We start from the raw sequence: 14,651 nt of genomic DNA, 5'->3' as shown, positions 1-14,651 counted from the left end.
AAGGGAGAAAAAGTATATGAAACTAAAATGACATCATTGGGGGAAGGTGTAACTCTTAGCCTAAGAAATGCGATCATGCTCTATTAAAATCTTGCTTGTTACCATACATACCTTCCTCTTCATAAATCCTTCTGTCACTCTTCTCACACGTTGTTCTACCAGTTCTGCACCCAGCCTCTTCACTCGGATGGATCCACATTTTCACAACCTGTAGAAATGGGTCTTTTCCTCTGGTTGCTCTCTCCATGCTTTGTGACACTGCAGCTTCTTGAGCACCAGTGAAAGCAGCAGGTAGCAAGGTGCCAGGAGGGACCATTGAGAGGAGAGAATAACAGATGTGCAGCATCTGCCCTTCCCTTCCTTCCACTGCCTTTATTTCTTTGTAAGAGGAGGCAATGGCTGCCATCTTTTCTTACCTGCCCAACTTGGTTGATAATCAGCCATGGCTGCTCTTCTCTGACTTAGGGAAATGGAAGAGGAGAAGCTGTGGACATTGTAGAGGAATGATTCCCATCGTAGAGCAGAACATCCATATGTTAGCTGTTACATGAAACAGTTTGGATTGGCTTATGATATCAAAATAGTCTGTTTCTATCCACATATTCATGATGTAATAATATGTATATATATGTATTAATGTAAGATTGTTGCTATTGTATAGTTTTATTGTCTGGCCTTAGGGCTGTAATAAACGTGATGATGGTTGTTTTCTAAGTTAAAATATTTAGATAAACCCCATTCCAGATTCATCAGCAATTCAAGGAAAGGTAATTCCCTTTATCTCATTAGATAAACCCTCGATTAGATGGATGCATAAGGGCTTGGAACTGGCTGAATAGTGAGGACATGACTATCCAAGAGACAGTCCGATTGAATGAAAGGATGCAGTGCTTTGCAGTTGCAGGAAGAGGCTCTTTCTACCCCGGCAATGGATTTGCTATGTTTAATCTCAGTTATGGTAAGTACTTGTTTTTAATTATTATATGCAAGAAAATTTTACAAGAAAATTAATATCTCTTCTAGGCATTGAGGAAGAAGAAAAAATAATAGTGCTATTGTAAAATTTAAATAACTCTGAAAAACTCTTCAAACTCTTACAAAAAGGGACATTGAATATATGTATAATGCACGATCTAACAGCTTTTAGTTAAAACCCCACACAGCATATGCAATGAGATTTACTTTTTGCTGGTTCCAGTCTGACATACATTTCTTCCTGCCTGCCTACTTGCCAGCCAATGCATGTCATGATTTATTATTTTGGGAGAGAAAATTCACTAGGGTCTAAAACAGTGTTTCTCAGCCTCAGCGACTTTAAGATGTGTGGACTTCAGTTTCCAGAATTCCCCAGCCAGCCATGCTGGCTGGGGAATTCTGGGAGTTGAAGTCCACACATCTTAAAGTTGCTGAGATTGAGAAACACTGGTCTAAAATGTAATTGTCATTTTTTTTTCTCATGACATCTGGCAATGTTGAATGGATTCAGACTTCATTGTTGGTTCCTTCCCTATAATAGATGCTGAGTTCAGTCCTGAACACAGCAGATGTCTTTGAGGCTGATTAATATGCATATCTATTCCAGGTACAGTTCAAATCTTCTCTGGGCAACATCATTGTTTCTAACTTCAATATTATGTTCAAATAGAAAGTGAAGAGAGGCTGAAGGAAGAGCACAGACTTCTTCTTTTGGCCTTTCCCAGTCATTTAGTGTTTCTAATATTTATCTTTTAATGGACTGGTTTGAATTTGTTTTCTTTCTCTGCCTTAGTTTTACTGGGTTTTTAAACTGCTTCAAGTTTCCTTGCTATGAGAAATGATAAAGAAATACTTCACATAAATATATAAAAACAAAATAAGATATAGAAGAACAAAAATCCAGCAAGCTTTCTGCATTATTACACATATAATAATGCATTGAGATAAGAATGGAACTGAGAGCTGCAGGAGGTGCAAACACAGCTCTATTTCTACCTCTTTGTTCCATTTTGTTATGTTGAGAATCACAGAATAAATTCCTGCAACTCAAGATGTGGGATGATTACAGGAACCCCAAGAATCCATCAGATTGACCAGGTTCTTGCAATCCAGATTTCTTGCTGATTAAAAAGTATAATCTTGACTTTAAACAGTCAAAGAGACCACAGTGCTTTTTATGAAATCAACAACTCGGCTGTTAAAAGCAATTTTTTTTTTCTGGTTGACCAAAGAAGAAATTGTGATTATGTATATATGGCCATCTGTTCTTACCTTGACTGAGGAAATCTTACTTACTGCTTGATTATCTGAAGTGTTAAAAGTGGTAGAATATGCACTTAGCACTCTGTTTCTCTTTCTGTAGCTTATCCATTTGATATCAATGAAACCAGGAAGCAGTGGGAAGTAAAAGTAAATGTTTTAATTCGTCCAGCCACAGATACTGGGGTGCTCTTTGCCCTTGTTAGCAGTGAAGCAATAGTCCCTTTGTCAGTGGCCTTGATTGACTATCATTCCACAAAGAAACTTAAACAACAGGTAAACACACACATATGTACTGAAAGACTTTATGTTTGTTTGCATTTGCATCAAAGACTGTAGAAAATCTACCAAAATGGAGCATAGAAATCAAATTGCTTAATTAAGAGTCCAGTTGATCTCTTAAATAGATATTTTGACACATGTTTTAATACCTCCAGTTAAAGCAATGGGGCAGTACATTCTTGACTTCTGCTAGATTGTACCACAAGTGGCTACATACCATTAGAATTGAGAATAGGAAAAATAAGAAATGGAGCAGAGTGGCTGATTCTAGCGGTGGTTTGGGGCAGGATGCTGCTTGAATAATGTTCTTTGCACTGGTAGAGAGAGGGCTGGTTGCTCATAAAATTCTCAAGTTTTCCCAGATTGGCTTCCAACTCCTTTATGCTGTGAGAGTATAGGTGCTTGATCAACATAGCTGAACGTCATGGACTTTTTCCTTCCATATAACACATTTGTAAAACAATCAAGATAGGCTGATATCCTCATTTGTGCTTTTGAGCTTCTGCTTTTGAACTAATATATTCTAGACTAGATGGTCTGATCCAGTAAGGCAGTTGTGGGCACATTTGTGTGAATAATGCAGCAAGGAAAAACGCTTAAATTATTAAACAGAGTTGCATAAATACTGGTTCATATTAATGAATGCATTGTATTGTGATTGACTATAAAACAATCTTTTCAAAGATTTTTGGGGAGTGGAAATAGAATATTTTAGATTGGTTGTCCACTACAATTTATAAGTCCTAATAACATCTGTAATGTTCAATATGTTTCTGAAATAATAGAGTAGGTCAGTGTTTCATTAACAGACATACTTCCTATTTTATTTCCTTGCTATACAGTTTATTGTCTTGGCAGTGAAGAACACTGTGGTTTGCAGGCTGGCAGTAAACATTTGTGACAAGCAAGAGCACTTGGTGGACATCTCTATCAGCAATGGTCAGATAGCTTTGACAGTGGATGGGACTGTAGGACAGAATGAACTAAGCCAGGCACAGCTGGAAGATAACCTGTCTGTTTTAGATTATTACCTACAGTCACCTGTAAAGACCTATGTGGGAGGACTGCCAGGTGAGTATTAAATGCTACATCCAGAATGCAGATGATCTGCTAGTTGATAGAACTGAGGTCAACAAGGTAGCCTGTGAATCTTGGTCTTTTGCTTCTTTCCTGTATGACTGACTCAAGAACAAACCTTATTGACTTGTCTGTTTTTAATCACATTGTACCATGCAGGTTGTGTCCTTTGGGAAGTTAAGTAAGTGAAGCACAACTATATCTGATTTTATGTTAATAAGGAAAACATACATGCCTCATGCTGTCTCAGGCCCAGTATTTAATAAATAAAGAGCCACAAAGAAATATTGAAAGTGAATGTAACGTAATAGACAATATGAATCTTATTCATGGAAGAGCAAATAATTTTCCCTAGAAAGTTTGTCCAATATATTAGAACCGATGATAAATAGATTTCTCTTCAAAGCTAGCTACTCTTCTGTAGGATACTAATTCAGCCACATCAGATCATTTGGGACTTGCTGTTCATGCAATTAAGCATTAGCAAACATTGTGATTTTTTATAATACTCAGGCAGTGCACTGCAAGTTATTTACAGGAAGTAGTCCAGAAGCCTATTGTTACAATTGCTGGATATGTAGAGGTCATAAAAATACCACTCCTCATGCATAAAGGGTTTTCATAGGGCTGTCATCAAATGATTAGTAGCTTCCACCACTGCCAAATGTATCAGTAGATCTGTGAATGCTTGGGATGGCTTATATAGTGGATCAGAATTATGAAATAGTTTACAAAGCATTTTCAAAATTCAGGTGTGTTTTTGGTTCCTGCAGTCATTTAGATTAAGGCACATTTTAACCTTGATTATATCTGGTGACTATTACGGCTGTGCAGCCCTTTGGTGCAAGCTGCAGCAAAGTCCTAAGGAAGGATGCAGCTGCTTTAAAGAGTTGTTGGTAGGTGCTCTGTTGGCTCCCCCATGTGCACTGGAGCATTGCACTGCCGAAGTGAGCATAACATTGAAAGAGATGCAATATGTGCACGTAATGATGCTAGTGCCATACTAATTACTTTTCCAGGAAATAATCTAATCTGTAATTTTTTTATTTTTTATTCTAGTTGTGGGTGTTGTTGCAAAACCCGTATCAGTTTTGCTTCAGGATTGCTCATGTACAATAATTAAGAGACAGAAAAGTCAGCTTGTCAAATCATAACAAATTGCAGACCTTCTTTCTCTCTTTCTTATGGTTATGTAGAAGTAAAGTACATTCCACTCATGCTTATCGAAGGCTCAGTTCTGCTTTCTAGTATACGTGAAGTGTGGCATATTCCTGTTTACTACGCCCAGTGAACGTAGGAATATGCCATGGGCTCATGCATTTCTCTTGCTGCACAAACAGTTGTTAGTATTAATCAAACCCTATGCTAAGGATCTGTCCATATGGTCCTGTGACCAACTTAGATTTATCTCTTTATTTTCAAATGGATACTAAAGGGGCAGTGTGTGTATCTGTGTGAACCAGCTCTTGGAAAGATAACTTTTTTGTATGAATAAGTATAAGAGGCCAGAGGGAGTAGTTGTTACCATTAGTGCAAAAAACCAAGGCCTTAGTCTTTAAATACTTTACATACATCATTTTTTTCATTTATCATGAATACTTGGATATATGAGACTTACTGAGATAATGTGGCATCTTTATTTGCTCCCCATTTTTATTTTCTGAGCACTTGTATCTGGGTATGAGTTTTTACTGATGCAAGAGTCTGAAAGCCTTGGTGTCTAAAGAAATCCTGCAGAAGCAGAATGCAAATGTCAACTGATGTCTGCCTTTCCTTGTTTGCTGCCCCACCCCATCCAAACACGATATTGTTCAGCTGTTTTTCCCAGCTAAGTAATATCTTCCTGAGAAGTGCAAAGTTCTTCCTGATTCTTTCTGGATATCACCCAAAGCCTATAAAAGAAACTACAATCTGTGTGTTTCAGGGAGAGAAGGGAGGGTGGGGATCATGCTATAGATAATTGTGTTTCAGATGAAAATATACTGTAGTTTCAGCCACAATTTGAAGTCTTCATCTTTGAAGCCCTCTTTGAACTTTTACTCCCACATCAGTCTGCTCCAATTATGAGGTCCTCTTCAGAGATTCGCCTACAGACCAGGGCAAGTGAGGCCAGCAACAGAGGAAAGTTTGTTTTGGTGCTGACTCCCTGGTTGTCGAGTGCCCTCCTGAGGAAGACTCGTACAACAATCTTCTGTCCTTTCAGCAGCCAGTGAAATTGCTTTTATTTGCTCCTCTTCATTGGCTCTAGTGACTATTACTTGTTTTGGCTTTATTTGCTGCTTGTAATTATTGTCAGAATCTTTACCACTTCAGGTTTGAAGAGTGGAGCTAGAAATGTGCAAATGGAAAGCTTTTAACATATGAAGGGGTTAGATCATACCATTGTATTTTGGAGGGAATATCAGTCGTCGCCTTCTTGGAGATACCATGGCAGAGTTTGAACAATATATAGTATTTGATATTGGAAATGAACAACACCATAGCTTTTATCAGTTTAGGACTCCATTTAGCACAGTTTCCCAACCTGGGCAACTTTAGGATGTGTGGACTTCAACTCCCAGAATTCTCCAGGCAGCCAGTCCACACATCTTAAAATTGCGCAGGTTGGAAGACAGTGATTTAGCATAACACATTAAGATATACTTCATCCTATCCTCATTTGTCCTTCATTTTTACCTTTAGTTTACTTATTTTTGATCAGGGATGTTTTTTTCATCAGTGAACCCTGAAGCTTTCCCTAAAAAAAATAGTTGACTAGAGGATAGCGACGAGGTGAAAATATAATCACGTTGATAAATGAAAATAATCTTACTTAAGTGAACAAATACAATTTAAATTTGTTTTACATGGAGAAAAGCCCCCTTTGTGTGTGTGTGCATGCGTGCTATTGATTTCTTTGCTCTAAAGGAGTACAAAGCGGTTTTCTTAAATCCATGAATCTAGGATTTCTTTAACAGAAATCCTTCATTCATGCTTCATATGATTTCACATTAGCTATTAATGCAAAAGGGTTTCATTGAGTTCCAGAACATGCTTGAAAAATGAACTGCAAGAGTGAGTGGATCTTCAAATCCCAAAAAAGTTTTCTACTAATTCCTGCAGATCAGGCATTAGTTGAAGACACAGTCCAGGAGTTGGTTCAGAGACTCACATCATGGTATGTGCATGCAAATAAGTGAATTATTCTTTCTAAATTAAATTGCAAGTGGATTATAAATCAGTATTAGCAATAATGTTTATCTAAACGGATTTCATCATGTATTGCCTTATACTAAGATCCACTCTTTCCTGCTCTGGGATTTATAGGAGTATTGCTAGATAAGCAATACCATTTTTACCATTTCTAGTTCAACTCAAGATTGATCACAAACATAGCATTTTAATCCTCAATAGTGCAGCTTGTTTTTTTTTCTCATCAAAGAATGTGGTTCCTTATAGGAACTGATGTTTCCTATCTGCACTTGATATCCCTGTGCAGTATTAGGCCTTAGATGGAAAACACTTATACAAAGGGTTTAATATAGCCAAAGCTAAGTTGGCAGGTGGAGGTCAAGAGAAGCAAATGACAAGTGCTTGTGCAACAGCACAGTGGTGCTTTCATCATTTTAAAGAAAAATCGGCACAGCAGTGGAGATAAGTACACATCCCAGAGACTGACCATATAATGCAGAGGTGTTTGCAGGGTGTGGTGAAAAAAGTCACGATGGCATCAACAATGGGGGGATCAGAGCTTGGCCTGTTCTTTATGTGTACCATGTGTTAACCTTTTGTCTAAGAGCATTGTCGTCTACTGGGAGGGTCAAAGCTGGCAAGATGGTGAACATGACATTATGACCCAGTCCTCCGCCCTTTTCTACATTAGTGCATGCACAAAGAGGCAGGGTTTGGATTGTGATGCTGCATCCATCATCTGGGTAGCTAAAATTTATTTTAAAGATTAAAGTGAAGATTTTGAAAGAAGTGTAAGAAAACAGAATCTAAGGATATAAATTCTGGTTCTTTGTATGCAAAAGTGCTTTCTGCGAACGTTTCCTTTCACAGTGGGGCTCAACTGTTCACATAGCCATTACTAATGATGAGACACATGAACCACTTACAATGTCAAAAAGAACAATTGTTCTATGTATTTTGAAATTAAGAAGAATGAGGAGCTTGGTAGTAGTGTTTATTGAAGATGTCTTCCTTCCTTCCCTTTTTTTTTTTTTTAAAAAATCACAGATGTTCCTGTCACTTCAACTCCAGTCACTGCTTTCTACCATGGCTGCATGACGGTGAAAGTTAACAATCAAGCTCTGGATTTAGATGAAGCTCTCCAAAAGACCAGTGACATCACCTCTCATTCTTGTCCTCCAGTAGAAATCGGTCAATAGATGCCACTGCAACACACACACAGAATTTTTGTATTCAACATATGTGCATTTCAATGCTAGCCACATACATACATACATACATACATACATACATACATACATACATATATATATATATGTTATAAGTTATTCAGACTTCTCTTGAACACTGAAGTTATGTAGGATCTACTGAGTTAAATATTGAGATATTTCTTTGCTTGGGAGGATTTAAAATATGTAATATATTTGTAAATACTTGAGAAGACTAATATTAATAACCAGAAGCTGCAAATTGTTATCCGAGGTGAGTAATTGAGAGACAGTTCATGGCCACTGATAATTATTCTGTGGGGACTGGAAGATTAAAAATAATTCTGTATTTTTTTAATGCTGCTTCCTGACTTACAAATTACGAAAAAAATAAAACAGAATTTTTTTTTGTTGAATTATATGAAGCAAGGACAGCATTTGTCCTAGGTGAACATGGACAGTGAGATTCTAACATTTTTCCCCATTCAAAGCTTAATCTTAGCATATCTTTTTCTATCTAATTTAGACATAATAAGTTTGGCTTTGGCATTTAGAAGAATCCTGCATGGTAAATAGCAATTATGGAGGGAACAAGGAACATCTAAATCCACATATTCAATAGAGGTTTCCATTTTCTTCTGTTGGTGCCTTTTGCCCTTAAGTCAGAAGTATAATCTGTAATGGAAAAATTAAGGCATTCAAGCGAAGGTCCTCATACTAATGCTATTCTCACCTTGGCCACAGCACAAACAGTTGGGATGCAAAAGCATATAGTGGAATACCCCGCCTTTTTCCCTTGGGTCATTCAAAGGGTGCTGTGGATCTTTCTTACACCTACTTTCCTGGTCATCTTTAAGTAACCAGTTTCCTCAGCTTTTCCCCTCACAATACAAAAAGTAAAGTTGAGTTTATCCAGGAGGATTGGGATCTCAGGAAGAGCACAGGCATGCCTCTCTAAGCGAGGAATACAAGGGGAGTGCATGTCCCACCAGAAGCCCTTTAGGAACCATTTCCTGAAGCTTGATACTTCCAGTGTTTAAAGGAGGGAAGAACCAGCATTTAAGGTCAACTGCAACTTCTACAGTGCAGAACACTCTCCTCAGGGATGGCGATAGTCATGTTCTAAATCGATCAGGTTTAAACAGATGAGCTACAGTCTGCAACATTCTGGGAAGACGGTTCTCCATGACCCAAGTATTTTCAGTCTCCGTTCCTGTCTTCCTTTTTTCTTTCTCGTGTACCCAGTGGTTCTCTACATTAACCTGGAGCCTAACAAAAGATAGCAAAACAGATTCACAAAACTGTGAAGTCTCTGATATGCTACCGATAACTACCCAACTAAGAAATTAATGTGGAAAAACTAACAAGCCGGAGCTCTCCTGAATTTTTATAATAGTTCATATCTTTATCCTACTATTCCTAAGTTATTATTTGTAATCAGCTTGCTATTGTTTATTGAGATTATTAGTGAGTTATTTCAGAATAATTTTGCTTTTTTCCATGATTGAACAAGCTATTTGCCCCTGGGACTTCTGCCTGTCTTTCCCAACGTAACAGCATTCCTTCAAATGTAGCCCACCAAGAGTTTAAGATAGGAGTAAAGCGATATGCTTTTCTATGGGGGTATAGTAACACCGTAGTATAGTGCAATTGCATTATGTTGCTCTTGCATTCTCAGCAGTTTACTAATTAGATTGCTTAGCAAACTATAGAATAGCAGTATTGTGCTGAGGAGCTTAAACTTCTATGAACACATACATGTATATTTGTAGTAATACATGTGTAGCCCTCTGATCTACCACTTGTTACTGGACGCTCTGAGGTGCTGAAAACGTTGCTTATCCTGTTTATATCAAGTCATTTTGTGATGCTGTTTTTTCCCATATATAAGAAGAGGCCCACAAAAACAGTTTTGAAAGGATTTTATTTAGGCACATGGCATTTATCCTGCATTCATTCATTAACTCATCCATCCATCCATTCATGCGTATTCTCTCTTCACACACATACATAGACATGCCCACAAATATATATCACTTTAAAAAAAAATTCTCCTTTCTCATTTGAAATACCAAGAGCATAATTTTATGTGTCTACTGGAGATGCACTGGTAATATTTTCAACAAGAATGAAGAAGCATAAATTGTTGAGAGCATAAATCCTGTAGCCAACCTCACTTCTGAGCCAACCATGAACTTTCATCATATAGAGAATAGGAATTACTAATCCCAAATCTCTACCCTGACTCTACTTTGTTGGTGCTACAGAATTTCTATCTCTAACTGTTCTCAGACTTTCATGTAATGATGTAGACCTGGAACTGAGATGTGAAATGAGGGAATTCAGTCTTTTGAGATGCTGACCTGGCTCAAATTCAGGTTATTATTTAAGCTCTGAAGTACACCATAAAATCAACTTTTCTAGTTTTTTTCATTACCTGCAAGTACAGAAGACCATGGCCTTGGTTAATTTACACACACTGAGCAACCCTTCAGCTGGTTTGGTTGAGTTTAGCCCCTTCTCAGAACTGTCACGGTGTCTATAGCTACTTCAGGTATTTATGAAGACTATTGGTCTGTAGTAGATAGGAAGCTAAGAACTGCCACTAGAGTGTTGGCAAGTTGGTAGTCAAGTTTTTTCCTTCTTAACAGGCGTTTTGCCCCAAATCTAGTTTTTTGTTTTGTTTTGCAGATTTGTTAGACTGGAGCAAGCATCACCACACAAAATGTCCTAGGCATTATATCAGTTCCTGTGTGGCCCCAAGCAGGTTCCAAGGCTTTATTAATCATATTACTTTGTTTAGGAACTGGACTACTGAAATTTCTTTTCCCAGGACTAACACCCTGTCTAGGAATAGAAATTGTCCTTTAACCATATCAGTTTGTTCAATGTGGTCAGAAATATCTAAAAGCACTAAATTACTTAATTATCAAATAGTTTTTGATCATCCCAAATTACTCTTTTCAAAAAATATTTCTGCTACCCCTTAAAGCAGCAGAATGAATTGTTAATTGTTACTCTGTTGAGAATATGTTTAAAGCAGAACAATTCCCAGAATTTAAACAATTGTTTAAGGAACAATTCCTAGAAGTCCCATCACACCAGATCAAGCTGGTAGTTATGCAAGATTCAGAACTGTCCGCATATCATAGATAATTGTTTTTTAACTTTAAAATATGTGTTATCACCCAAAAGAAATTATGATGTTAGGTGTTACGGAAATTAAAGAGAGAAAAGTGCCAAGCATATACCTCCTCTCATTTAGCCTGTTCAGAGAAATGTTATTAGATTAAAAATATATAATAATGTAGGGAGGATGGCTGGTAGCACTGATCATTGAGAATATTTGGGGAATGTAATACAAAATGCATTTATTTCTTCAGGCCTATAATTTTAAGGATTCTTTTCCAATGCCAGTCCTTTCCCTCTATCTCTGATTGTGCATATATTTTCTCAGCCATCTCTGTTTGTTGCAGATAGTGAAGTAGAAGAGGCAAGCCCTAATAAGCTACTATTGCCGTATTCCGTTCTCAGCCCTTGTCCACGTTTCCCCCGTGGCCATGTGAGACTCTGACAAGGTGGGAGAGTCTAAACTAGGAACAGGCAATGGGGAAAATGGAACTCTGTCCAGCCTTTTCAGAACAGATGTTGAACCCCAAATCCTCCCTCTTTCCCAACAGATTCTTTTTACAACACCCTTTCTTGTGCATCAGTATTAATTGGCTGAACCTGCAGTATGCAGAAAGCAGTAACTTTATTTTCAGTAGTATTAAGTCCTACACAGCACAAACTATTCAGACAAGGAGAATAAACCCAAATCATGTAAATATATTCCATCTTTCAATATATTATCTTGGGGCTGGGGAAGGGGAGTACCTAGATCATACTAGATCAGGTTATTTCATCCCTCTTTTTTGATAACATGTAGACCCTGAATATATGAATAATAAACACACAATATTTTATTGGAAAATGACTACCACAATATTTTGGAAGCCATCTTCACCCAAAAGAAGATATTAAGAAGAAGAAAAGAGATCATCTTTCCTAAGACAATTGGCTATATATATGCAGAGAATTATTTAGAAAAATTTAGGTAAATTTTTATTGGAGATAAAATATATCACCAAATTGCCAATTTTGCATAAATGAAAATATAGGGAAACCTTGCATTCTTATGGAAACATGGATGAAGGTTGTTATTGGAGAGTTAAACCACATATGAAACTTAAATGTGTATCTGCATAGCCAATCTCTGCAGGTGGCTGTAGGAATAGTAGAACCCTCTTATTCTGGTTTTGACTAACCTTATTTATTACTATAGCCAATCCTGAATACAACTGAGTTTAGTTTTGGCTTAGGAAAGCTGGGTAATTTGATTTGGTCTGCATTTTAAAGGAAAAGTAACTGAATGCATATCCTATTGCAGTACAGTTAGTTTTTGGATTCTGCTCTTCTCTGGATATTGTAATAGAGATCTCAGGTCAAAAATTACATACAGATATATAGGGAAAATACTTATAGAAGTGACTATATCACTGAAAGATGCATATGAAAATAAATGCCATTTTTCTGGCAGATTTCCTTAATTAGGATATTAACAGAATTTAATAGAAGCTATGTGAGATGTAGATCTTTAGTAAAGCAGAGTTAAGGTCAAACTACTTTTGACAATTTATCTTAAGTTCAGCCAGACATAAATCTCAAATACAGTCAATTGTGGCCCTGTCAGAGAAGAATATATTTGTTGGTGTGAAAAAAATCACTTGATAATGCTGGGAGTAGACCCAGTAGCTGAAAAGGAGGCTGCCATTGATTTCATGAACTATTTGCTTAGGCTTACAATGCCCGTTTTTCATTGTGACACAGACTTAAAATGGTGAAATACCATGCCACACAAAATGACATAAGCTAACCTAGTCAGCACACATTGTTGTCACTGTGAAAGCTGGTTTTCTTTTCAAAAACAGGTTGATAATGATCTATTGGCTACGGTACGTACGGTGGAGGCTTTTCACCTGACAAGAAATAGGCTGGTGTATATAACGGAGGAGCATTAGGAGGAACCCCGTGGTTACAGCTGGCCTGAGAGGGTGGCTGGGGGTCATCAGCCAAAGATACATCAGTAGACGAAGATGTTGGGAAATTGCCGGTAGGCTGCACCAAGACAAAGAAAAACCTTTCAATGATTAATTAGAAGCTGGACTGTAAGACAGCATTAAAAATGTATACATCATAATTTCTAACCCCCAAATCATGGGTTTGCCACTGCAAAGTTTAATACACAAACACATATGCACCTACACCAACCTGCAAAGTCACTCAAAATTCTAAGCCATAATGTTTTGCTTGTTTGGGGTGATGTACAAACCTTGCCAAGGTGGGAGGAAGGGTGGGACACATATATATATAACAAATCAGAGTTTGAAAGTAGTGGGTTTTGGGGGGGGGAGGTTAAATGTATAAATCTTCAGTTGTTTTAACCATGCCTTATTGTTGTTATATTTAAATCCAGAATCCTGGGCTTCTGGTTTGTTTTGTGCTTGGCCCAATTCTTTTGACTACTGCCAGAAGCAATAAAGCAAACAAACAAGCATATGCTTATCTGCAGGATTGGCTCTGCTTGTTCTTGACTTGTTCAAAGACCATTGGTAGAGTAACTCTTGGCTTAACACTAGCTGTAAACATTATCTGTGTTAGCCTTCAATGTCCCTGAAGCGCTGATTTACTGCCCTGTTTAATTCTGTGTTTGCACAAACCCATTTCTGTTGACCATATAAATGTTAAGCTGTGGTAGGAATAGATATTCCTGATGACCCATTGCACACACACACATGAAAAGGTGCTCTTTTGTCTACCTTATGCTGCCCTGTACTGTATGCTCAGTGAAGAAAAAATTCCCTAAACAGCCAAGAACTCTTTCGTACTAGCTTTCAGGCTTGGATTAGAATAGCCAATATGCACCCATAGACTCACACACAAAGTTCCCCATTACAAAAGCAATCCAAGGATGCCACTGTGAACACCAGATGTATAGGTATACCTCCTGTACTCTACCTGAAGGGGTAAATGATAGGAAGGATAATGAGGAAGGGAGGCTGCTGAAGGACAAAATCCGGCATATGTCAAGATCTGCTGAGCTGGATTGTAAAGTATCTGTGGTGGAGGAGCAGAGCTGAAGGCAATTTGGGATACAGGCACCTGCAGTAGCAAGAGATTAATCAGTTTTACTTCCCAAGTCTGATTTTAATGTTGAACACTTTTTCCCTTGATACATTAATCACACCTTTCCAAATAATGTGCCATCCCACTTGTACTGATGGGCAAATCGAAGTTTTTATTTCAATCTCTTTTACCACATTTAACAAGTCAACTGTTTTGGCATCAAGCCTACTTTTATTTGGACCTTGCAAAACTCAGCTAGTGATGGGGTTGGCAAGTTCTTATTCCCAGGGCTGCAAAAATCCACACAACCGTTACGTGGCAGCAAAGAGAACAGTGTCTCTCACCCTTGGCAGCTTTAAGGTGCATGCCGGCTGGGGAACTCTGGAAGATGAAGTCCGCATATCTTAAAGCTGCCAAGGTTGAGAAACACTTAGAGGTTTCTGTATGCTGCCATCTAGCAGTTGTCCAGGGTTTTGCAGCCCTTGACATGCCTAACTTAGCTAGCGTTTCAGT

The 14,651-nt window shown here is 37.8% G+C and overlaps 2 protein-coding genes across 5 annotated transcripts in view; one reads left to right on the top strand and one right to left on the bottom strand.

Annotated features, from left to right (window-relative positions):
• The window catches only part of GAS6 (growth arrest specific 6), a 46,935-nt gene extending 38,537 nt beyond the window's left edge, over positions 1-8,398 (top strand). The window contains exons 12-15 of the mRNA XM_063304885.1: positions 790-958; positions 2,339-2,511; positions 3,360-3,588; positions 7,813-8,398. Of these exons, the coding sequence (XP_063160955.1) occupies positions 790-958; positions 2,339-2,511; positions 3,360-3,588; positions 7,813-7,964 (723 nt within the window). The 3' untranslated portion in view covers positions 7,965-8,398. The remainder of the gene's footprint in view (positions 1-789; positions 959-2,338; positions 2,512-3,359; positions 3,589-7,812) is intronic.
• TMEM255B (transmembrane protein 255B) overlaps positions 7,804-14,651 on the bottom strand; it is a 47,131-nt gene continuing 40,283 nt past the window's right edge. For 2 of the 4 annotated variants that reach the window (XM_063304887.1, XM_063304889.1), the window contains 3 exons: positions 14,031-14,174; positions 12,992-13,130; positions 7,804-7,970 (listed from right to left, as the gene is read on the bottom strand). In XM_063304887.1, coding sequence (XP_063160957.1) covers positions 7,924-7,970; positions 12,992-13,130; positions 14,031-14,174 — 330 coding nt within the window. In that variant the 3' untranslated portion in view covers positions 7,804-7,923. Of the gene's footprint in view, positions 7,971-12,612; positions 13,131-14,030; positions 14,175-14,651 lie in introns of those variants that run through there. The other 2 variants (XM_063304888.1, XM_063304890.1) reach the window with 1 other exon arrangement.

This window comes from Candoia aspera, chromosome 5 (genome assembly GCF_035149785.1).
Source record: "Candoia aspera isolate rCanAsp1 chromosome 5, rCanAsp1.hap2, whole genome shotgun sequence".
NCBI lineage: Eukaryota > Metazoa > Chordata > Lepidosauria > Squamata > Boidae > Candoia > Candoia aspera.
The sequence above is the reverse complement of the archived record's forward strand: the minus strand, read 5'-3'. Positions and strand labels throughout refer to the sequence as shown.